General features: G+C 47.4%; 1 protein-coding gene across 1 annotated transcript in view; it reads left to right on the forward strand.

The window, feature by feature from the left end:
- Window positions 1-26,391, forward strand: part of LOC142574576 (uncharacterized) — a 62,705-nt gene that overhangs the window by 13,989 nt on the left and 22,325 nt on the right. Inside the window, exons 2-4 of the mRNA XM_075683626.1 lie at window positions 6,978-7,073; window positions 16,015-16,110; window positions 24,543-24,641. Coding sequence (XP_075539741.1) covers window positions 6,978-7,073; window positions 16,015-16,110; window positions 24,543-24,641 — 291 coding nt within the window. The remainder of the gene's footprint in view (window positions 1-6,977; window positions 7,074-16,014; window positions 16,111-24,542; window positions 24,642-26,391) is intronic.

Genomic DNA, 26,391 nt, shown 5'->3' on the forward strand with positions numbered 1-26,391 from the left:
GAGGCTGGCCTGGGGTGGTCGACATTGAAGCAGGAATTTCTGGCGGAGGGCATGTAGAGAGGGGCAAGTCCAGAGTAGGTGCCCAGTGTCCACCTCGCAGACAAAAGCGGCAAGAATCGCTGATGGAAACACGGTACTATGCCGACCACGACCACGTTACCGCAGGGGTAAGGGTGACACGGAGACGTAGCCTTCGTAGCAAGACCTCTTCCCTGCGCGCTAGGCCGCCAGGGAGCTCGGTGCCACACGTTGGGAGAAGTGCTCGTATGGCGCTCCTAAAGTTTTCTTTTTCTGTGAGGAGCCTTGCCTCCGGAGAGATGGGGGTTGATTGAAGGGGACGAGAAGTTTTGCTGTGAATTTTCCGTTTCTGCTTCGACGCCGCGCTGCTCGCTGTGCATGTTCGCGGCGCGCATAGGCTTACGCCTAGCCAGAGTTCACCAAGTGTAGCGTCACTGTATTTTTTTTTTCTTTTGCCGCCGATTTTTTAGACAAAGGAAACTCTTGGAAATGTTATTTCGCCTACTTGGGTGATGGCTAACCTCGCCAACCACTCCTTTATTTGGGGCTACTTCACTGGGATCCATCCACAGGGTTCCTTTTCTCGCAGTTTACCATTTTACTAGAGACACAAAAAGAATACCTTGCTGAATTTCTAAAATTATCAATTGTCCCTATTATTTCACTTCCTTATGTTATATTATTTGATTTCAATACTCCTAACAGTATATTCTTCTAATTTCTAAATTATGTTTATTTAGCCCACGCTCTACTATGCGCATTTAGTTGATTTAATTCGAATAAACATACTTGAAACCACCTGTTCTTGGCCAGTCCCCCGTAGTAGGTATGAACCAGTATTTCCAGGAAAAACAAGGCGAGACTGTGTTCCCTGCTAACAATTTACGGCCATAGTGACATTGAATCATACTATAGCTTTGACCATAAATTTTTTGCGGTTTGGACACATTTTCTCCAGATAAGGCGACGATTCGAAACAAATAACCAGCACGACTGCTGATGACGCACAAAGCGGCAAAGAACAAGATTTAACAAAAAGGCGAAAAAGAAAGGAAGCTGGAGATAGGTGTGAGTGAGTGAAAACTATATTCTAAATGTCCAGCAACTTGGGCGGGGTGGGGCCATAAGCACCCCAGCCTAGGTGACGGCCTCGAGTCCTTGGACACGGGCGGCATCCTCGGCGTGCCGGAAGGCCCACAGTTGATCGGCGAGGTCGCTGCTGAGCAGGGCCGCCTCCCAACGCGCCCAGCAGTTCGTGACTGCCATGTCTACACCTTTCGTCGGGGACTCCTGGTGCACGCTGCCGGTGCATTCCCAAAGCATGCGCTGCAGCGTCGCTCTGGGTGGCTCAGCACGCTTTTACAATCGTTGGACGAATAAATGTCGGGGTAGCAAAGGTGAAAGATCGCCGGGTTCGGATATGTGTGTGTCTGCAATTGCCTCCAGGCAACCGCCTGTTTCTTGTTTAGTTTGGTGTGCTGTGGTGGGTATTCACATCTGTTCAATCTGTAGTGCTGCGTGATGCCTCTGAAAGCGGTCATGCGATCCCCCCACGTCCACTACCGCATAGCTCTCGCGGTGGGCGAGACGTCGGGATTGCCCGCGGGCGCCGCGGCTCGGCTTGTATGTCCTCGAGCCGCGGCCTGTGTTGCCCGGGAGTGGAGGCTCCGTGTGGGCGGGGGTCCATACGAGGAAACTCGTTTTTGCGGCAAATATTGTCATCTTGAATTTGGGGAATGCGGCCCGCTTCCTGGGAGATCCGGCCGTTAGCGTAATTGCGTATCGCTGCCTGCGAGTCGTTTATGATCACCTCGACGTCCGTGGTGGCTACGGCGAGGGCTATCGCAGCTTCCTCGGCCGCCTTCGTCTCTTCCTTGCGTATCATCGCGCTCGCCACGCAAGTTCCGCTGTGGTCCGTGATCATAGGGAAACAGATTCAACAAGAGCGGACACTCCCATAGAGCGCAGCGGCCGAATTGACTGTAGCGCACCAAGCGGATGATATTAAAACCCTCCGGTTCCAGTTTGGGGCGCGCGCGCCTTGAGCGCCATTTGGTTCACGCCACGCCGGTTCCGCTAAACAGCGCGGCATATTTTTTTTGTCGCTTCTACTGCTGAATTACGCGCAGCCTTGGCGCGGAATCGTTTTATTATTTCGTAAAAATTATTGCGAACAATATTTACAAGCCTCCACCGAATATGTGTCACGTGCAACTTCGTAAAGAAAACGCAAGACGTCTTCTGAAATGATTAAATGTTTATTTTGCTCTATATAAATGCTGGTTCGGGGCTTCCTGTGCATTCATCCAAAATTGTGGCACCCGATAAGCAGCAGTCGTCGTACGAAGCTCCAACGGATGCCATCAATTGAAAATGCCGAACAGGATCAGCCGAACAGGAATATTGCGTGTAGAGGCGAAACGTGCGTAAGTGGTGAACGAGCGGCCTTACAGATAAATTCACTTTTCATACATTTCGTAGCAAATTGACTCCTCCCAAGCAATGCCATAAAATCTGAAGAAAACATCCGATTTTCCAGCATCCCTCAATTCCCGGGCATTATTTCTTGCACCTTAAGAGCACGAATACACGGGCGACTGTGCGTTTCAAGAACAACTTGGCCTCAGTCGACGCGATGGTACGCAAAGTACACCGAGGTGGCTACAACACAGTTTCTCAGCCAAAACATGTTACAAGCTCGCAGAATGCCTCCTAGTCGCACTCAAGACAAATTCCTGGGTGCAAAGCCTGTTTTCAGTCGCTCAGAAGACAGAAATGTCAAGTTCTTGAGCTCCCCGGCGTTATCTTCTACGCGTCCTGCCGGCGCAAGCCACACACTCCCGTGTTATCACTCTTGGCAATCGCTCGTCGCGTTTTCGTCAAGCGTGAGTACCGAAATAAGCAATACTTTGTTGCACGGCCGTAAAAAGCGTCATAAGCTTGTCCCACTAAAATTCAGTACCCGCAAGAGTAACTCACCACGACCGGTTTGCTTTTTTTGCGAACAGCTTCACGACCCCAGGCGCGGCGAGCATGCCTCTCAAAAGTATCCCAAAAAGTTATGAAATGAATTACAATATTTTTGGAGGTCGGAGAATGCGTCACGAACTTCTCCCAGTAAGATTCACTACACGCGAAACTGCGACACACAGCCGAGCTGCTTTTCGCTAACTGCGCCACTAGAGCGAGTGCGGCCAGTGCTTCAAAAGTACCTCAAAAATAACGAAATTAGTTACATTAATGTCTGGGGTCTGAGAACGCGCCAAAACTTGTCCCCGCACGATTGAGTACGCGCGAAACTGTGTCACACGGCCGAGGTGCTTTTCGTCACAAAGCCAGGTGCGGCGAGCGTGCCCAAAAACTACCGAAATAAGTTATAATAATGCTTGGGCTCATAGAAAGCGTCGCAAGCATCTCCCAGTATAGAAGTAATTAACTCAAATGAACTAAGCCTGGACGGCGGAGCTGTTTTTCGATAACTGCGTCGGTTCAGTTTTGTGCAGTATAAGCCTAAATGTGCTTGAAGTGCGTAGCAGACTGTCAAACAAAATTCGTCACCTTGCCGTAGTCCAGCAGTGCAGCAGTGCCGTGTCAAAGTGCAGATAGAACGCAAGAAAACGCCGGGAGCCCGACAAACGGGCTACATCCAAAAGAAACTGGCCGCCGAGCAGGCGAGCTTCACATGCGCAGCCGGCCTCGCTTGCTTCTGTGGCATATCCTCGGCATGTCTGGTGAGTGACGCATGCATATGGCGCGTCTGGCGTGCCGCTAGCTTGTTGCAAGGCCTCCATGTTGCAAGGTGACTCAAGAAGACTAAGTCGCGAAGTATAAGTTCATTTATACGCAAAACTTTTAGTTTTAGCAGGAAATAATCAAAAGAAATAAAAAGTTGTCTGTATAGTTCATTTCACATTCTTTCTTTTTTCCGATGCTCGCGTCAACTTACTGATGGGATTAACACTAGCTGTGACGTGTTCCCTGTTGCCAGTTTTCGACCCGTGTCCCCTCTTGTTGAATTTCTTTCTCTATGCCGTGATTGCGACCGTGAAACCGCGTCGCCGCTCGTAACGGGCCGCATCAACGTAAACGGTTTCTTTGCTGCCGCCGTATTTCTTTTGCAAGTCGTGTGCGCGCCTGTTGCGCCGGCCGACGTGATGCGTCGGGTGCATGTTCTTGGGCAACGGCGAAACGACGATGCGCTCGCGAATCGGTGTGGGCATCGTGACCTTTTCGCCCTGCTGCGTGTGGTAGATAGCTGATGCCCAGCGTCTCGAGTATGTGTCGTCCGGTTCTGTTTTTTGCCAAACGCTCGTATTGCGCGCCGTTGTGAGCTTCGATTATCTCGTCTAGGCTATTGTGTAAACCCAGTTCGAGAGATTTCCCGTGCTGGCACTGATCGGCAATACGATGGCACGGTTGTACGCCTTGCGGATGAGGCGATCTAGCTTCGTTCATTCGTTCACCTGTCACTTGAGATAGGAGGCGACGTACTTAATGTGGGTGGTTACGAACGCCTGTACTAGGCGCATCATATTGCTTTCTTTCATCCCACTATGTCAGTTTGTGATACGACTCAGCAACTGGATCGTTTCATCGACCACACGCCATAGTCTGCGTACGGTTTCACCGTAATGGCCGTTGGCCGACAGGTGCAAGCCCAGTGCCCTTGTGAACACGCGGGATGATGGTGCCGTCCGATTTGACTTTTTTAATTTCCCTGTCTGCACGCTAGGCTGCTGAACCGGCGTTCTTGGGTTTGCGGCCCCTGCGCATGTGTCTGTAGAGCAGGAGCTCCGATTTGGCCGCGGAGCATTCGAGGCCCCTGTCGCGCAGATACTCCTGCACCGCGTCAACAGCCGCCTGCAACGTTTGCGCTACGTGGCCGCCATTATCCTCAGCAACCCTGAGCGTGATGTCATCGGCGTACAAGCTGTGGTGCAGGCCTTCTATCTCAGCTAATTTCTTGGGTAACCCGAGAAGCGCGCCGTTAAAGAGCATGGGCGAGATGATGGAGCCCTGCGGCGTGCCCGTGCAACCTATGGCTATGCCTTGCGATTCCAGTCCGCCGATCGCTATGCGGACACGGCGACCAGTAAGGAAGTCCTGTACGTACGTACATTCTCTCACCCAGTCCCAATGCTCGTATGCTTTCAAGTATCGCGGCGTATTTTACGCTGTCGAACGCCTTTTTGAGGTCGTGCCCGAGTATTGCTTTTGTGGATCGCGCGGGATTGTCTACAATGTGGTGCTTGAGTTGAATCATGACGTCCTGCGTAGAAAGGCCACGACGGAGCCCCAGCATCGTGTGCGGTAGCATGTCTCAGTCCTCGAGGTAGGTGGTAAGGCGAGCTTGAACCGCGTGTTCCATGATCTTGCCGACGCAGGACGTCAGGGATATTGGTCGAAGATTGTCGATCTGTACCCGTTTGCTGGGTTTGGGGATCATAATTCCGCGCGCAGTTTTCCACGAGCTCGGTATCGTGCCCGCATTCCAGCACAAGTTAATGTAATCCGTCAGCCGTTCTGTCGACTCGTCGTCCAAGTTACGGAGTATTTTATTGGTTATCCCGTCCGGGCCCGACGCCGATTTTCTATTGAGCTTGTGCAGTACCGCCCTCACCTCTGCTACGCTAAAGTCCTCATCTAGCTGCGCGTTATAATTATTCGGTGCCGGAAGTGGTTGACAGCGAGAAATGTTTATTTATGCGACTTTTACTTGTGCAAGACCACCCAACTTATAAAATCATTTTTACAGGACGCTTGTATTACGGGAGTCATAGTTACGCGGTGTGTCGAAACTGTGGATACCTTCACACGTGGGTATTGCTGAAAATGAAGAGACTGATCAGAAATGACTTGTATGATTGAGAACGCCCGTGTGTTAATCTGCCGATAATGTCTAAAGCAGCACCCAGACGACCGTGTTGCAAACGACTCGCACCCACCCCGTGTTCATGGCCGTGGCTCGCCTCATAATCCAGAGCACTGTTAGTGAACTTAAGAGTTGGCTCTTTGTTGGTGCGCGAACGTTTGTATCGTCAAGGACGTGTGGACAGTCCGTTGTGCACGTCCTGTGCCTCCTGTGAGACACTTGAGCACCTGAGTGTCCCGCAATCGTCACACAACGTGAACTGCTAATTAAGGAATATGGACATATTTGACTCAAGTTTACGATCCTTGACGATTGCCTGTTTCCGAGAGGCACTGCTACTCAACGCGACTAGGCCCATAGAGCCTTGCTAACTTTCATGCCGAAAGCTGATTTGGCCTCCCGTTTATAGACATTTTTTTCGTGTTCCTACTTTCTTTTGTCCGTGTCTCTGTCATTTGTTTATTTCATATTTTCTTTCCTATTTATTTGTTTCCTATTTTCTTCCCCATTTCATTCCCTCCTCCGGACAAAGTAAACAGGCATTGTGCCTCTCTCGGTGGCAGTTGTCAGCTTGCTCCCTCCCTGCTTCCCTTGTGTGTTTGTATGTTTCCATATAATAATAATAATAATAATAATAATAATAATAATAATAATAATAATAATAATAATAATAATAATAATAATAATAATAATAATAACAAAAAATAATCTCGGGTTCTAAGAAGGGAGAGGTCCATTGCGACACATGTTCCGTGGAGGTTACTCGATAACGCTTTATTTTGTTAATCAGCCGTAAGAGTCACAGGACTCAAAATTCATAGGGAGAAAATGCCGCCAATAGCCTTTAAATGGTATCGGCACCTTGCTTTTTGCAGTTAGGAGCAGAGCCATCAGCCACAGCCTAACGAGTCGAAGGAGATCGGCGGGAGAGGCCTCCGTTTCGCAATGGACACAGGATATTATGGCGAAGATGACAATCGTACTGACGGCACTTCCCTTACAAATAATTCCAGTCACTAATCCCACTTAGCCCCAGTAAGGGCTAATGCAGTCTAAACTGAATGGCATCCATTTTTCTGTCTCGCAGGCGTCCAAGTCTCTGATGGAAGCGTCCAAACCTTTGAACCAGAGCCAAATGCAGCTCAAGAGTTCAATAGTACACAACCGCAAGAAGGAACCTCAGGTGCGGCACCTTGAAATACCGGGCTAATTTTCATGTTTCAGGATCAGACGACGCGTGAATTTTATTACTACGAGGTCAGCCACGGGCAGCTGTTGACTGTTGTCTATGAAAACGAAAAAATTCACCGAAGATTATGATACTCCCAAAAGCGAAATTTCAGCGCAGTTCTATACTTGTTTTTATTTCACAATATATTGGCTAGCGTGGACAGTCTGTCTCGTGCGACACCCTGCAAACAAAGCCGACTGTTGCAAAGGAAGTAAAATTCAAACACAACTATAGCGACGAGCAGAGTCTGCGATGGCCGGAAATCTTATCTGTGGTTCAAGCGCATCGACTTTTACACATGACTCGTCGAAGCTTCCACGGTAATCCCTGGTGCTCGCGTGGCTTCCAGAGAGTATACTACACCATGCGCGTGGCGCATACAGATTACAAATACTATGGCACCATCTCAAAGTGTCAGTGTAACTCTGAATTTCCTCCTCACCCTTTCTCCATACTCTATTCCTCCGCTTACTGCCTCGTACTTTCACTGCAGCCTTCTACTGCACTTTCCTCCTCACATTCTCTTCATTTCCCTCCCGCTGCGCTTCGCGATCGCTTTTATTGTGTTCGTTCGATCCGTTACGCGGAGATACGAGGCAGAGACAGCAACGCTCGCCGCAGGAACGGGCGCTTGAAAGCCGCGCTCTGAATGTCGCAGTTCCTCCCGAAACGCGAAGCATCTATTGCAATCGCAAATTATTAAATAGCTATACGAAGTAATAATAGCAATTTTATCGGCCGTGTAAACTTGAAAACGTTTGCATACTAACTAAATTAACTATGGTGTAACATTCGCGCAAGGAAATATCAACACATCTCACTCGATGACCGTGGAAACTCGCTGTCAAAATGCTAGGTGAGGAAGCGCGGCAGCAGCAGCGCGTGAACTGATCTTCGCGCTGCATCACGCTTCAACGTGGACTAAGCGGCAAAAACACAGCGCAACCGAAGCTATCAACTCCCGGCGCATGCGCTCTATCGTTCTCAAGTACGGCCCGTGCCGCCGCGCCATAGGCAATAGCCGCCGTAGTAGAACGCCCCCCTCCCCTCCCCCCGGTGCCTTTCGCGCGACGGAAGACGGCGCGCTTATTTGTGCGCGCTAAGTTTATCCGCATCGTCGCCTCATCCTTGCACGCTTTCACTAGCACATAAAGCATACGGGGTGCTGTGGCCATGTTATCACTCTTGAACTTTATACGGAACATCATGGCGACGGCGAAAATGAGCCTGGATTATCCCTATAAGTGCTTTCGCAATAAAACGGCTTTAAGCTCAACACGACAGAACTTCAACAAGCACGAAGCGCTGCTTCGCTACACCAATGAGGTTTCCGTCTTTGTTGAATAAAAAGTGGAGAGCATAACGTGGTTTACAAGTGCACTGTAAGTATAAATTTGCCTGAATGGACGTTTTTATGGGTGAATACATTGTAAAACTCCATAGGTCAATATACATACTCCATCCCCATGGAGTAAAAAAAGATGCATAAGACCATGTTTTTACCTCCTTAACCAAATGACGGTGTAGGAAAAACAGAACGACATCATAACCCTCAATTTACAAAATGGAGATTGTAGTGTGAAAGCCTCCTCTTTGAAATGGACTGAAAATGTTTTCCCTCCGTCCACTGTAAACGCAACCTATAGCCGGTAGAGGTATACGATACGGCGTACAACCTACAAGGTCCATCTAAATGGGTCGCGAAGCTTGGACGAAAAGCGTGCCAAAACCTGTCACCAGAGGTATCAGTTAGTGGTGCAAGATTGAAGCGCGACTAGTTGAGGAGGGGACAAACACTGAAACCAGAAAACGTATGTGAAAACGAAGATGTACGAAAAGATTTAATCAGAATAGTGGCATACGAATAAATTTTTTGTTTCAGATATTTTTCCTGCACTAAAAGGACAAATGTTATTGTTTTTTCTATTTCACAATCTATTAGTTCTTTCTTGGCGACACCTGCCAACCAGTGATTCTGGCGCAAGACTTCACAAGGCTATGCAAGCTAGCTATTATGTCGTAAGGCATGGCCTTGCTCACTTGAACGCGGTGGTTTCGTCCGAGTTTTTTTATTATTATTATTATTTCGTTGCATGTGTTTTCAAAGTGTGGCGTGCGCTTCACTTCAAGTTTTGCGTGACCGAGCGTACGGCATTCTTTTGCGAAAGGTGTGAGTGCCGGTTTTTTCTTGTCGTGCAAGTTCACGCTGCGGCATCCGACGCGCTTGTCTCGTCGTGACGATAAATGCGGAACGCCCCGCGAAGAAATGTGGAGCTATGCTCGTTTACTCTCCGTAACACAGGCTATGAGTATCCGACGGGCAGCAAAATTAGTAGGTGTAATGTTTTATAAATGATAATGTGGGTCAATGTTGTCTTGTCTGATAACTGTTCTATATGAATACATGGCACGGAATTGCAAATGATTCTGTGAAAAGGATTCGCATAGGTTGCTATGCGACCTGTGACCTCGCCATAGAACCTTTAATCATTGAAACACGTCTTGTTCAGTCAGTTATATTGGTTGCATTATTCAAGACGAATAAAAGTGAAGTTGATCTTGAAAGCTATTTGGCAGCGTCCTTTATTTCCATCCCATCCACTCACCTTCCTCAGCAAGCTACTGGAGCAATTGCCGTCATTAACAGTCTAAATAGGTTAACATTAAGACATATACCACTCCTAATAGTTAAAGGACACGCTAGCGTTTCAGCTAAGGTGAGTCGCCCCTCCCCCCAAGCTCGCCTTAGCCTCAAAAGAAAAATAACTGCTGTCGTAGCGGCCGTAATGCCGGACCCTAAAGAAATTCAACCATTCGCGCCAAGCAGCGTAAGATCGTGATGTCACTTCCATTTCCGGTTGTGACGCAACTTTTTTTAAATTTTTTTTCTTGCTGTTACTTGTCCCCACGATAAGTATATGGCGACGGTTACAACGAGCGCCCATTTCTTGACATGTGGGCTTCTGTGGAAGCTTCGCTAGCAGTTTATATATACCTTGCAACCTAGTCAAACTCCTCGGTGCGAAATATTTGCTTCATCAACGGGAACGTATATAACACAAAAACCTGAATTCATTCCTAACACTCGTAAATGTACTAAAATATGTCGCAAACGGAGTTTTTTAAGCATGGAATGCTTTTAGCTCCTGTTGTAGTCGACCTTAAGATGACGTTGAGCCAGAAGCCAGAGCCGTTAGACAGTTTAACAGAGCGTTGCTTACGCCCGCTCCGCACACATTTCACGCGCACCGGTGGCTGCTTAGAGTGCATTGATTTCGCTTATCTGACAAGTGCGCCTCCCAGAGACGCCAGTCACGTGCTGTCAGCTGGGCTGTAAAACAATTACGAAAAAAAAAGCTAGACGTACCCTGACGCTCCACTAAATCCCATTCCTAGCGGAGCGTTGTCAGCGTTCCACGTGCCGCTGCCGCTATGTGCATGCGCTTCAGTGTTCCCGTTAGCGTTCTGCTGAGCGGCTGTGCGCAAATTGGTATGATACGTGGTCTGAGCGAAGCGGACCGTAAACGCTCTGCTAAACACTCTGTTATCCGGGCAAACAAAGGAGAACATCCAGGCAAGATGCGGGGACAAAGCGAACTCATCCGGGCAACCAGGCAAGACCCCATACATGCGCTAACTACTTCCGAAACAAGTTAGAAAAAATATTACTTCCGAGTTCTTCCTAATCAATCGTCACTTACAAGGCATACATAGACTAGGGACAAAAAGGACGACGAAGACAAGCGCTGACAAGCGCGAAGACAAGTTCCTCGTCTATGTACGCGCTGTAAGTGACGATTGATACCAAGGAACACCAACTAGCCCGTACCCAAACCTTGCTTCTTCTAATGTTTCTTCACAATGTCACTAAAGCTGTAACTTCGAGCATGCTAAAGCTTTATCTCTAATTTCCCATAAAGACGTTCAAAAGCCAGCTACAGGGCACCCTACACTTCAATTCTGCGAAATGGAATTTACTGCGCATCTACCTCGCTCACCGAGCTGCTGTGTGGTGTGGCGCCGGAAGTGTCTGATGCTCTGCTTTGCCTTCATGGAGGAAAGAAAATTTTGGAGGACGCTTAAGCTTCATCTTTGAAAGTGGAACGCCGATAGCACTCAAAGATTCCTGACTGCTTCTCACGCTTCCCGGCAACTGCAGCGTATGTAACCGTACTGTTTACCGGGAAACGCTCGCGGCGAACGCTATGCACGAAGGCGCGCTTTCTGGCCGACACGCGGCTTCTTGCGTGGGCCGCGATGCGGCGGAGGCGAACGGTAACTGAAGCGGGCGCGCCGCTACGTGGCCTCCGAGATATTCACGCGTCGGCGCGCGCAAATGGCCGACGCCGTCTGCGGTCTCTGAATTGTAGAAACGCTGGAAAAGGGGTTTGTTTGAGTTTTTGCGTAAGAAAATTATCTTTTCTCGTATATTCAAATTACAATACGAGAGCTATCATGACTGTAGATTGTGTCTTAGTCGTACCTTACGATTTTTCTACGTGTTTTAGCCTGAGATACAGTAAGTTTGTTGCGCCACATGGTTAGACCTGGGTATGGGTGGTTCGACAATCTTTTCTCCGAAATGACGTCTCACGCCAACGCCGGATTTCTGCGACATGATTACTTTGAATTATCCGGAGTCCTTCTGAATAACGACAAAAGTAAGGCGATGTCCTTTGGCAACTTTACATCTGCCCTCGACAGAGATGTTGAGTAGGTAGCATGGACTATTTTCGTCACGTCAGGCGAAGTAGCGCCGGAGACGTGGTCAGATCTGCGAAAGATGGCAGGAAAGGAGCTGCCAGGGGCATCAACGTTCTCGTTGACGCTAGCACATCGCAGCTACATAATAAAATCCAGCACTTGAACGGCTGTTTATTACGTTGCACGCATAGCGCGCCCACCACGCAAGAGTTCAAAGAGGCTAGCTACATTCTGTGGTTCCTTCCTCTGACAAGACAAAACAGAATTAGTGGCACATCTGCTCCTTCGGCTCCAAACGAGCCTGGGTAGACTCAGCATCCAGTGTTTCAGAACAATGAGCTCCGTCCTTGCATTGCGAGGTTTTTACGGCCTCGTGAACAATCCTGAATATTCAGGCAAGAAACTTCTCGACTATTTCCTAAGAACGTCCAGGCAGCTCTTTTTATCAGGAGTAAGAACAGGACCTACGGCGGAACAGGCACTGCCATTTTATAGATATGTATGTGCAGCAGCCTTCAATCAATTCGATCAACTTTAGCAGATGTAGATGCAGTTGACACACCGGCAACGGAGGTGTGCGAATTAATACCAATAGAGCACTTGACTCAGGAAGATCTTCAGCGTTGCAGGAGCGTTAACTTGCGCAGGTTAACCACATCGGCCGTGCCTGCCGAGGTGCCCGACTTCGAATGGAGAAGAGGTTGGCGCGTTTTGCTACGCGGAACCGCACTGCAGTGTTCCAATAACCGCTGCCCTTAGTGCAGACACAAAGAAATGCTACGGTAGACCCTCTTTGCTTGTACTGTTGCAAAAGACATCTTAGTGCTCACTATGGAGCATGTTCGGTGTACGCATGGATCCGAAAACGCAACCGCCAAGACCCTTCGAAGTTGTCTTGTGGTGCGTGGGAGCATTCGCGTTGTCGCGACGAAGAGGTGCTGCGGCCATACAGGGACGGTCAAAGAGAGCGATGTATCCGTTACTGTGCCGCGTAAGCAAATCCCCAACAAAAAGCAGTATTCAACTAAAGCCCCTTAAACTTCGTAAAGTAGCGGCATGATTTGAAGAATGCCGCCTCCTCCTCGCGCGCTCTGGCCGAGGCCGACGCCGCGTCGCTGTTGGCCTAATAGCGTCACGTGGGCCCTTGCGCCGTGCATCAGCGCCATTTTTGCTCGAGAAGCGTCTACGGAGTTGCGAGGAGCGCATGTTGGCGCCGTTGCTACGCTCGAGCAGTGTAGGCGGCGCCACGGTCGAAACGAGGAGGAGTGAAGCCGGAGGAGGAGAGTGTGGCTACTTTACGAAGTTTAAAGGGTTTTATATTCGGCGGCTGTTGAGTGCCACCATGCCACTGTTGCTGCGCTCCCGCGCTTTAATTACACCGCTGTCCAGCAGATGGCGCGCGAGCTCATGCGAGCTTCGTTCGTCATTTGTCTTCAGCGTTCAGCGTGCTGCTCATGAATGAAAGCATTAAACAAGAGCGGACACTCCCATAGAGCCTAGCGACCGAATTGACTGCAGCGCACCAAGCCGCCGGCGTTGATGCACCACACTTCGATTTCGCTTTTGGGCACGCGCGTTTTGAACGCAAGCTGGTACGCTTTACGCCTGCTGCGCTGATCGACGCGTTTTTTTTCTTTTTGCTTCTACAGTTCAGCCGCGCGCGGTTTTCATGCGAAATTGTTTTATTATTAAGTAAAAATGATTGCGAACGATCTTTACAAGCCTCCATCGAATATTTGCAACGTGCAATTTCATAAAGACGCAAGACGCCTTGTGAATTGAGGAAACGTTTTACTCTCTATAAATACTCGTTGCGGGCTTTTTGTGCATTCCTCCCACGTTGTGGAACAAGGTAAGCATCAGTATTTCCCGTACGAAGCTCCACTGGGCGACGTCAGCTGAAAGAAAGTAAATTACAAGCATGTGTAATTTTGGTATTAACACATACGAATAATTCGTGTAGAGGTGAAACATGCGAAAATGTTGAATTGGCGACGATACAAACAAAAGCAGTTCGCTTTTACATAAATGACGTAGAAATAACCGACTCATCCCGAACGATACCGTACATACCACGAAAAAATTCTATTTCCAAGCATTCCCCTCTCCCGAGCCTTATTTGCTGCACTTTAATAGCACGAATACACGGGCTACTGCGCGTTTCCAGAACTTGGCTACAACCGACGCGATACACGCTACGAATACACAGAGGTGGCCACAACACAGGCTCTCAACCAGTCCATGCCGAACGCTCGCAGAATTCCTTCTACTCGCACTCAAAACAAATGTGTGGGTGCAAAGCCTGTCTTCAGTCTTTGAGAAGACAGAATTTTCAATTACAAGTTCCTGGTATTGGAGCTCCTTGGCGTTATATTTTGCGCGTTCTGCCGGCCCAAGCAGCACATTCCCGTGTTATCACTCTTGGCAATTGCTCGTCGCGTTTTCGACAAGCGTGACTACCGAAAGGTTTAAGTTGTTGCGGGGTAATAAAAATTGTCACAAACTTGTCGCAGTAAGCTTCAGTACACGCCAAACTAACTTTCTCACCATGGCCGAGCTGCTTTTCGATGCATTGCGACAGCTTCGACGAGTGTGCCTCAAAACTGTCCGAAAATGGAACGAAATTAAATACACTCATGTTGGGGTCAGAGAAGGCGTCACGAACATGTCCAAGCAAGATTCAGTACACGCGAAAAAAGTGCGCCACACAGCCGAGCTGCTTTTCGCTAACTACTTCACAAGGCCAGGCGTGGCGAGCGTTCCTCCTAAGTAACACAAAAGTACCGAAATTAATTTTCAACAATGTTGGGCGTCAGAGAAAGCGCCACAAACTTGTCTTGTCAGTGCATTAAAGCGCGAAACTTAACTGCGTACTGGGGCCAAGCTGTTTTTCGCTAACCGCGTCAAAACGCCAGGCGCCGCCACTGCGCTTGAAAAGTACCCCAAAAACTAACGAAATTAGTTACAATAATGTTGGGGGTCACAGAAAGTGCCAAAACATGTCCCAGTGAGATTCAGTGCAGGCTAAACTGTGTCACAGTGCCCTGTGCGACCAGCGTGCCAAAGAAACTACCGAAATAGTTAAAATAATGTGGGGCCCATAGAAAGCGTCGAAAACATCTCACAGTACGAATCATTTATTCAACTTAACTGTGCCATGATGGCCGAGCTGTTTTTCGCTAACTAATTGCTTGAAATGCGTCGCAGACTGTCGAACAAATTATTTCACTTCTTTATGTTACATTATTTGATTGCAATACTCCTAACAGTATATTCTTCTAAATTCTAAATTATGTTTATTTAACCCATGCGCTATACTATGCACATTTAGTTTTTGATTTCGTTCGAATAAACATACTTGAAACCGCCTGCTTTTTGGCCAGTCCCTCTAGTGAGTATGAGCCAGTATTTCTAGGAACGACAAGACGAGACTGTGTTCGCTGCTAAGAATTTATGGTCATAGTGACTTTGCATCCTGACAGCTTTGACCATAAATTTGTGGTGGCCTGGACAATACATTCTCTCCAGATGGGGCGCTTATTCGAAACCCATAACCTGCATGACTGCTGATGATGCACAAATCTACAAAAAAAAAACAAGATTTAACAAAAAGGCAAAAGAGGAAGAAAACTAGAGATAGGAATCATAGTACATGTATCCTGTTCCGGGAGTGGCTGTCAGCGAGAAAGGTTTATTTATGCGACTTGTACCTCTGCAAGACCACCCAACCTATAAAATCATTTTTACAGAATGCTTGTATTACACGAGTCATAGTTACGAGGTTATCGTGTGTTGAATCTGTGGGTTTCCCTCGGGGTCCCAGAAAGGAGAGGCACATTGCGCCACATGCTCGGTGGAGGTTGTTAGCTTACGCTTGCTTTTGTTAATGAGCGGTAAGAGTCACATAACTGCAAAATTCATAGGGAGCAAATGCCGCCAATACGCTTTCAAGGGTTTCGGCACCTTGCTTTTCGCAGTTGGCAGCAGCGCCATAACCCATAGCCTATCCAGTCGAGGGAGAGTGACTGCAAAGGCCTTCGTTTTGCAATGGATAAAGAACAGCATGACGACGATGATAAACGTACTGACGGCGCTTCTTTTACAAATACTTTCACTTGCTAATCCCACTTCGTCCCAGTTACGGCTAATGCAGACGAAACTGAATGGCGTCCATTTTTCTTTCTCGCAGGCGTTCAAGTCTCTGATGTAAGCGTCCCAAGCTCTGAACCCCAGTCGAACGAAACTGAAGAGTCTACTTCTACAGAAAAGCAAGAAGGAACCTCAGGTGCGGCATCTTGCAATACCAGGCTAATTTTCATGTTTCAGGATCACACGACGCGCGAATTTTATTACTGCGAGGCCAGCCACAGGCAGTTGCTGTCTGTTGTCTATGAAAAGAAAAAAAATTCACCGGAAATTATGATACTCCCAAAAGATAAATTTCAGCGCAGTTCCATACGCATTTTTATTTCACGATATCTTGGCTAGCGCGGACAATCTGTTTTGTGTGACTCGCTGCGAAGAGAGCGAAGCGTTTCGAAACGAGTAAAGCGCAAGCACAATGATAGCGGCGAGCAGAGTCGCGATCATGGAAATCTGATCGGCGGCTCACAGACGTCGGCTTTTATAAATGGCTCGTCGAATGCTCCAGTGTAATGTCTGGTGCAAACGGGGCTTTCAGAGACTATACAACGCAATTGGCGTGGAGAATACAATCAGGTGGTTGGATGGATGTGGATGGACGTTTTGAGCGTGCCTTATTGAACGGAGTGGTGGCTTGCGCCACCAAGATCTTGTTATTATACTGTCTGATGTACAACTTAGGGTAAAAAAAAAACTCCCATCACCAAATTTTCTGACCCCCTATTGCGAACTTTGTTGTTGTGCGTCTCCGTTTTTCGTCGTTTCCCTACTTTTATTCTACCAGTCTTCCAATCGCCTCTTACTCTATCGCGGATATGTTGGCTTTCCCCCAGCTCTCACTGAACCGAAGGGCTTCAAGGAGGCGAGTTGTGCGTAAATCGAGCGCTGGGGAGATCTATTCACATTTCAATAAAACATGTTCCATCGTTTCCCTAGCTTTCGCGCAGCAAGCACATGCTACTGCTTCTTTCTTAAATCTCGCTTTATAGGTGCGTGTCCTAGGGCATCCTGATCTCACTTCGAAAAGCAATCAGCTTCTTTTTGAGTTATCATAAATTGTTCTTTCATGATTTCCTTTTTTCCTCTTAATAGTTACTCATGGCAGGTTTCTTTTCCATTTCCGCCACCCATGAGATTGCCTCCACCGATCTGACTTCTCATTTGTTGTCCATTGTTGCCATGTTGCTGATCAAACTAGTCATATACTGGCAGGTAAGCTTCCTAGTACTTTTCCTCCACTGTGAGTGAACGCTTTTCCTGTACAAATGCCTCGACACTCTCGCAGCCCATTTACTTTCTTCGATATTCCTCGGTCTTTCTTTATGATCAATTTTACTGTGAGCTTCCCTCACTTCAAAACTTGTCCAGCCCATATCACCCTGCACAGCTTCATTTGCAGTCTTCCCGTGAGCGCCCAATGCGAGGCATCACACTGACCTTTGGTCGCCATCGAGTCCTGATTGTACCCCTAATTTCAAGTAAACAACCGCATTTCTCAAGGTAAGTCCTGGAACCATTACACATCTCCACATACCCCGTAGCACCTCGTACCTATTGTATCCCCATGGCGCTCCGTGTTTCATTATGGCTGCATTTCTCTTTCCCGTTGCTGTCGTTGTTTTTTCCGGTGTTTCCATATATCTATTGCCTTCGTTTATCGATATACCAAGGTATTTATATTCTTTTACTCGAGGTATTTCCTAGCCCTGTATTGCCACTGTCTGTTCACTGCTTTAATTGAATACAACAGCTGGATTTCTAACGCTAAATTTCAAACCTAAATTCTCACCTTCCTGTCCCCAAATATTACCCAGACGTTGCAAATCACTTTGCTTGTTAGCCAGCAACACAATGTCATACGCATAACATAAACCTCGATTCTGCTGCTCTAATACTGTACCCGCCTGTTTGTTTGAGAGATTACACCCGATATTACTTCCTTCTAGCGCCTTCTCCATCCTCACCATGTACATCATAAAGAGCATAAAGAGTCCTTCGTTGTTATCAACTTTCTCCTCCCTCCTCATCCCTTCCCATTTAACGCAACAGTACTTTCTAGGTAAATCTCTCTCAAAAATTGTTGACAATCATCGCCTGAGCGGTCGCTTTCTAGAATATCCCACAAAATGTTGTAATCTACGTTGTCATACGCTCCTGTAATGTCTAAAAAGGCCACATATGACGGTATGCTTTCTGCTCTTGTTATTTCAATACACTGAGTAAGAACAAAGAAGTTATCATTCAAATGCCTACCTTTTCTCAAGTCATTGTGAGGTTCTCGAGAGATGCCAAAATTTCTCTGCCCATGCTTGCAGCTTTAATTTGATTGCCTGCATTGCTAACCTCTATATTACCGATCTAATGGTAATATCTAAAGATAGAATTCAATACGAGTGAATTCTACCTTTCTCCCCCTTACCTTTATAAATTAAATTATATAGGCTTTCTCGCCAACTGTCTTGTATTCGCCTATCTTTTAATTTTTCTTCCACTGCTTTCACAAGAGCTTCCTTACTTTTTGGTCCTAGTTCATTATTCAGCCTAACGGGAACATCGTCTAGTCCTGTAGCTGTGCGCTTAGGAATTTTCTCTTTGACTTTGTTCCAGTTGAACATTCTCAACACGAGATCCTTTTCCGTATGCTTCTCTATCATACTCTTTTTTTTTTCTTCAATTACAACCTCGCGATTGCCTTGGAAAGGTTCGGCTGTTATTTTTCGGATGTAGTTTAACGCCGTTTCCACTTCCAATTTCTTTCCATCTTTGTCTGGGATATGTTGTTGTGTTGTTGTTGACTTCTTGCCTAATTTCTTTTTATGGTGGCAAAGTGTTCTAGGTGCGGCCTTCTTTTTCTCACGTATTTCCGACAACCAACGTTCACTTTCACCTTTTATCTTTGCTTGCAGCAGTATTCTAATCAGATTTTTTTTCTCCAGGTATATTTCCCATGTACTGGCTGCTTCATTCTACGGTAACTACACTTGTTTTGCCTTTCTGTACATCAGGGATGCTTACAATCGTTCAGCAATCGCTTCTCGTATCTCCCTGTTCCACCAGCTTTTCATATTCATTTTTTTTCCTTTCCAACTAACATGTGTTTTTTTCCTATTTCTGTCGTTATTACACTTATAAGCTCGCTATATTACCACTCTTGGCCATTTGACAAGTTCTTCCTCGACTCTTGTGAATATATTTGCTATTTGTTCAGCGTTCAAATTTGGACTGAACATTTTGCACTCCTTGCTCTTTTTCCCAACTACATATCCCATTTTCAAAATGATGCATTCATGGTCACTCCCTAGGCTGCTAAACCCTTCCTCATCGATGACAATTTCTCTCAATTTATCATGAAGTCCTTCTGACATCAGGCAGTACTCAATGGTCTGCGGTTGATTTCCCACTTCCCACGTGATCTGCCCTTCACACTTAGGCCCTGTATTCACAATAACGAAGTGATGTTGCTCACAAAGATCTAGCATTGACTTCCCGTTGTTGTCGATATAGCCATCTAGATCCTGCATGTGGGCATTCATGTCACCTAATAGGATTATTTCGGTATCATTCCCCAAATCGATTTATCGACAATCATTTCGAAGACGAAGACAAAGTCTGTGAGCCAGGACGCTATTCTTCTAGCTATACTATTTTCGCCTGATTTCTGTGTATATCACGGGGGAGCCGCCATGGGTGGTGGCACGGATGACACATGACCTCCCCGCGCCTCTGCCGGTAATGGCGACTTCAGTGGCGGCTGTGTCTAGGAAGCGCACTGGCCTCTAGAGCGACACCGAGCACGACGATACCAGTGTCCACTCGCTCAGCCGTGAGGACTTCTCCAATGACGCCTTTCAGCTTGTGAGGAGCCGCAAGGCGAAACGAAGAAACGCAGAACCTACCTGTCTTCAAGCACCTTGACTCAGGGACCAACTCAGAATACCTCAGTCAGTACAATTATATTTTTACGAGAACTCGCTACCGACAACCTGAGGCGACCCAACAGACAGTCTGTCTTGGTACTTCTTGGAGCAGTGACGCGAAATCAAGTCATGGACGTCAGAGTCAACACACGAAAAACTTTCTTGGCTATTGATGTCGTCCATGAGACTATGCTGCAAACTTTGAGGAGAGTTACGGAACTTGGCGGGATGAAGGTCTGCTCGTATATTCCTCTGGACAGTGACACCACTACTGGTGTCGTCTACGACGTGGACGTCTCCATCTCCAACGCTGACTTTCCTATTCCAGTAAAGCTAGTCGTTGATGGCTGCGCCATAACTCACGTGTCTCGACTCGGCGAATCTCGCTGTGTGAAGGTAATTTTCAAGGGCCACTGTCTTCCCTCACACGTCAAGGTGGGCCACTTTAGACGCTCCGTACGGCCATATATCTGAAAGCCACTCCAATGCCGAAATTGCATGAAGCTAGGGCACGTAAGTGCTTTGCGCGAGAACATGAGAGTTTGCTCGTGCTGCGCAGAGCCCCACGCTGCAGCTTGCTGTGTAGCCACTGTTCTCAAATGCCCCAGTTGCATTAGGTCCCATGATGCTACCTCAAACGACTGTTCCAAAATAAAGAAGGAACGGGAGGTCTTGAAGCAGATGACGAGAGACCATTCATCTCGTCGGGAAGCTTTTGCGACCGTTAGAAAGCGCAGTTCCCCATGCCGTCGGACTTCAAAGAACAAAGATGCCTCGTTGAAGAGCGCGCCACAACCGACAACTTCTCCTCCTCTGTCCTCTAGGCCTGGCGGAGTCGAGCCTAAGTTCGTGCCGCACCACACCAGCACTGAAGCTTGACCCGCGCTACCAAAGGGGCAGCCCCCACCACAGCTGATGCCACAGCCGAAGAAACCGTCGGGACCACAGCTGATGGCACAACCGGAGCCACGACTGAAGCCACAGCGGATACCACAGCCGGAGCCACAGCCACATCAAAGGATACAGCGCACCGCGGTACAGTCCACAGCGCCGACTCCCGATAAATTGTCCGACGAAGACCCGCAAGTGGTTGGGATGCTTCGGTCCCTCATAAATACCCTTCGTGCATTTTCAGCAAGTCGCATAATCTGTCAGCGCGAAGTGCAGTGCAAGTACTGGATGCTCTTAATCCAGTGCTTGCAGTTTTCGAGTAAGCCCCATAGCTCACCCGCAGCCTCCTATTCGCGCAACGACCGCTGGCCCTTTGGTCGTCCCAGATGTGATCAACGCAGATCACCACCTATGGAACTCCCCTTCGGTGTCACGGTGCTTCATCACGCACTATCATCACTTCCTTCCTCTTTTCTTCTCTATTCCGCCTTTCCCTCACTCCCAGTGTAGGGTAGCAAACCGGAGGTTCGTCTTGTTGACCTCCCTGCCTTTCCGTTTTTTGCTATCTCTGTCTCTCTAGTTCCGAAACCATTAGTATCAGTACTTGGGCATTCCACTATCTTTTGGTTCTTGAATGGGCAATATTTTCAGGCCCACAAATACGTCACGCCCAGCCTAGTTTTATTTCCACTCATTGTACCTGATAACCAAAGATGCTCTTGACATTTTGAGTTTACTCTTTTCCATTTGGCTCCTTGATGCATGAGCATTCCAACTCCCCCTCCGTTTCTTTCGGAATTAGTTTTGCTGCACCATTACCAAACATAATTCTCAATCACTTGCGGCTCTTCCGAGTCTCTAGGGTTCGTTTCTGTAACCACATACATCCCTATCTGTTTTCTATTTAACTGCTGCTCAGTCTCTGCCCACTTTTCCTTTCTCCTGCCGTCCTGCATGTTTATGTAGCCTATTGCATGGCGAGCTCTCTTTCTTGTTTTCCTCCTTTTTCTGTTATTGACGGCGAGGCTATTCTGAGGTTCCCCTAGGGGCCTTCTTCATTACTAAGTACTCAGCCCTCCTGAGCACCCGTGGGCCCCCAAAAAAGCAACAGCTCGACCAGCAACTTGCCAGCCGACTTCTCATCCAAGCCAGTAACTGAAGTGGATACCGTCTCATTCAACATCCCCCCCCCCACCTACTCACTTCCCCTGTTAACTTCCACAACCTCGAAACCTTTCTCTCGGCTCATTTTCCATATCGCCGCATTTGTAGGTGACACGGTCGCCGCCCAGCATTCTGCCGTAGCGGCGACCGTGTCAGGTATTCCGGTAACCACAGGCAAGCTGGGTGTTTCGGCAGATGACTGTAGGCATAAACTCAAGCTGATGAAGGAACTTTAGCGTAGACGTACGTGAGCGGCCTGTTAGGTCTGCACAGTCCAGCCACTTGTTGGCACAGACCTTAACCAGCCAAACAAAGAGCTAATATTGCTCTAACCAAGTGGAAAACATTTTAAACATCTACAAACACAGCGTGTTGATGATTACACTCCTGCGAAAAATTTACACCACAAGCAAAAAAGAATACGTTTTGTTACTGATACTCTGTATGGTTGAGCTCTGTGCCACCAGGTGGCTGCACCGTGCAGACCATTCACATTTGCGCTTCTGCTCACCCGTTAAATGGCACTGTCAAGCGGCCAGGCCCTGTCCCCTTGCGCTTGCGCTTGCCCTAATAACGGGCTCGCGAAACGCTATTGCGTTAGTAATCTTCCGGTGTAAAGTGACGGCCGCAATTGCGCAAATCCTGGCGCCGATCGGATAGCGGCAGTCCGATGCGCTGCAGCCAGTCCGCTCGTCTACTGACTTGCAGAGGGACACGATGTCGCAGCTGGACACATTGCCAGTCGCTACGCTTGCAGTGCACAACGCAACAAAGTCGAACCATAGCGCTCGCGAAAAGACAGACCGACACTGACGGCGTAGCTCTCGTCAAGAACAGAGCACGTTGTAACACAAGCAGACGACATTTGCTGTGTGCCGGAAGTGCTTAAGTGTACTGAAAAATTGTTCTTGTGCGTTCTCTTTATGTTACTTTCTTTTTGTAAAAACAAGTTAACTAACATTACAACTATTACGAACATCATTTGTTTGCCATAAAGTTGGAAAAATTATCGATCACGTTCCCTGATCAGGCAATCGGATAGCTCGCCCCACTGACGTCATATAGGTGATTTCCGTCATACGGGTAGGGGCGGCTTAAAATTCCGCCGAGCAGTGTGCTGCAATCGGCAGCGATGTGCATTTTTAAAACCTTATAATAAATTACACGGTTTACGTGGAGCACTTAGATGTGTCAATTAATGATCAGAAGGACCTACTCTAACGACTCAGTACGTTTGTAGAAAATCGTCAAATTCGTTTCAGGGGCCCTTTAAGTGCTAACGCAAGGGGTGTCCCTTTCTACTTTTGCGTTAACATTACTATGTATGCTCGTAAATTCAACTGTTTGTATATATATATATATATATATATATATATATATATATATATATATATATATATATATATATATATATATATATATATATATATTCGCATGCTACGAAACCTCATGTGGCCAAATGGTATGATCAAGGTAAATGGACGCGCACCTACAGAAAAATAACACCATATGCAATGGGCCAGGTCGCTGTTGTTGCCATGGGAGAAACAAATATTTCGGTGTTTTACTCCTTATACACTGCAGGTGATTAGACCTCAGAAGGGTGAGGCTGATCAACAAATAAGGTACACTCTGTAAGTAAAAGAAAATATTTCTTAATTTACAGGCCTGGCCTCGTCATGTACACGCGTGCTTGGCTAAGCTTAGTAATGAACGCCCGGTACTGGGACGGGCCCGGACTTTGTAACGCTCTCTTGAGACGGGCCCGGGCTTTTAACAATGGGCCCGGGTCAGGCCTAGAATGGTTATCACAGGCTCTGGCTCGGCTCGGACTTCATAAAGCCCGATCCCAGCAGCATAAATCAGGCCAGCATAAATCCAGGATCAATCATGCCCGTGCAGTGTTCTAATAGTGTCTTTGAATCCTGATAGCTTCCAGCATAAATTTGTGGCAATGTGGACAATACATTCTCTCCAGATACTACGTTGCACACGCATAACCTGCACGACTGCTGATGACGCACGTAGCGACAAAGAGCAAGTTTTATCAAAAAGGCAAAAGAGAAAGAAGACTAGAGGAATCGTATGTATATTCTGTACCGGAAGTAGCTGTAAGCCACAAATAATTATTTATGCGACTTTTGCTTGTGCAAAACCTCCCATACCATAAAAGCATTTTTACAGGACGCTTGTATTGCGCGGGTAATAGTTACGTGCCTATAACTCTGCTGAAACTGTGGGATTCCCCCTGGGTCCAAGAAGGGAGAGGTCCATTGCGACACATCTTCGGTGGGGGTTATTATATTACCCTTGCTTTTGTTACCCAGCCGTAAGAGTCATAGGAGTGCAAAGTTCACAGGGAGCAAAGGCCGCCAATGCGCTTTCAAGGGTATCGACACCTTGCTTTTCGCAGTTCGCAGCAGCGCCATAACCCACAGCATAACTAGTCGAGGGAGCACAGCAGGAGAGGCTTTCGTCTTGCAGTGGACACAAAATAGGATGACGAAGATGATAATCATACTTACGACGCTTTCATTAAAAAATACTTTCAGGCACGGCTAATGCCGACGAAACTTAATGGTGTGGTTTTTCTTTCTCGCAGGCGTCCAAGTCCCTGATGAAAGCGTCCAACCCTCTGAACCACAGCTTAACACAACTCAAGAGTATCCTACTCCAGGAGTACAGCAAGGAGGAAGCTCAAGTGAGGCACCTTGCAATACCGGGCTAGTTTTATTTTTCAGGACTCGACGACGCGCGAATTTTTATCAACGCAAGGCCAGCCACGGGCAGTTGTCTCCTGTCTGTGAAAAAAAAAAAACACCTATCGACCCTAATCTTTGGCTTAGGTGTCTCTTAGTCGCATTATTCTCTCGGAGTTAGTGTCCTCTGGGTTACTTTTAGGAGAACGCAACGTACGAACCGAACTCGGAGGATTAAGCAAGCGAACGTCTTTCCCCTGGCAGGATACGCGGGGGAGGAGCTAGGGAAGGCAAGAAGGAGGAGGTGCAGCGCGCTCCACCTGGTAGTGCGTAGCACCCTAGCGAGGGCGCACGAAGCGCACCTTACGCGCACCTTTCTGGAGCTGATGTCAGAGCATGTAACGAGCGCGCGCGCGCAGAGACGCGGGAGTGACGTCACATCCGCTCTGCTAGGCAGATGTTCAGTCTATGCCAGGCAATTGTATTCCGTTACTTAGCCGGTTGTCCGTTACTTAGCCACCATCGTTGTGTGATGTAATCAGTGACGCCATTACTTCTGCTTTATACTTCCGGGTATCCGGGAATTTCGCCAAAGTCTACGAACTGGTGTTTTGGTGTGCGGTAATCAGTGATTTCTAAATACTTCTGACTATTTCAGACATTTCAGTAACTTGTAACAGAAGGTACGCTGTGATATATCTTCATTGAAACCCATAAATTCTGTACCTTACTATATATTTTTTTTCAATTTTGCTGATTTACTTTGAATTTCGGCCCCGCTCGTCTCACGAGGTAGTCATATTTAATTAATTCTCATTATTCCAGGCACTTCAGAAACACAACTTATAGTTAAACTTATGCTCTGATATCAAATGTGTAATGAAACCCATAAATTTTGGGTTGTACTATACTTTTGCTACTTTTTTATCATTTATTTTAAATTTCCCCCCTGATCGTCTAAGGTGGTAGTGATTTCTAATTATTTCTAATTATTCCAGACACTTCAGCAACTCAACTTGGTAAGTAAACTGCTGCTCTTTGTCGTATATATAATTAAACCTATGAAGTTTGTGCTGTACTATGTTTTTATATTTTTTTTATTTATTTTGAATTTCATCCCGGCCGTCTCAAGTGCTGCGGAAGAAACAGAAGTGACACTGGGTGCTCGTGTCACTATAAACTGCAGGCGCGTCCTCCGCCATTTTATAACGTTCAACATTTGCTAGCTGGTGAAAAGCGGCCACCGGAGAAACATACGTGTCATACGGGTACACGTGTCACATACGGTACACGTGTCAATGCCAGCCTCTTAGTAACCAGTCCCGATGCTGCAAACAAATGCAAGAGCGGCAAACAAAACTACCGTAGTAAAGAAAAAAACAACAAAGAAACAAAGGTGCGAAGTTCGTCAACGGGTGCCGAAAGGATTAAGATGCCCCCCGTGGGCCATTTCAGCTCGTGCGCGGCATCGCTGTGATTGCGACATGCCTGTGCCATGACCTCATATTCCAGTGCGCTAATACGTCGGATTATCTTGTAAGGTTCGAAATAGCGTGGCAAAAGTTTCTGACTATGTCCTCGTCGTTGTATTGGGGTCGAAACCAAAACACGGTCGGAGTGCTGGTACTCCATGTAGCGTCATCAATGATGGTAGAGCACCGACTGTGCGTCCTTGTTGGTTCATATTACGCAGTCGAGCGAGCTGTCAGGCTTGTTCGCTGGGTTCGAGATAGGAAGCTACGTCGTGGTTGG

This window comes from Dermacentor variabilis, chromosome 3 (genome assembly GCF_050947875.1).
Source record: "Dermacentor variabilis isolate Ectoservices chromosome 3, ASM5094787v1, whole genome shotgun sequence".
NCBI lineage: Eukaryota > Metazoa > Arthropoda > Arachnida > Ixodida > Ixodidae > Dermacentor > Dermacentor variabilis.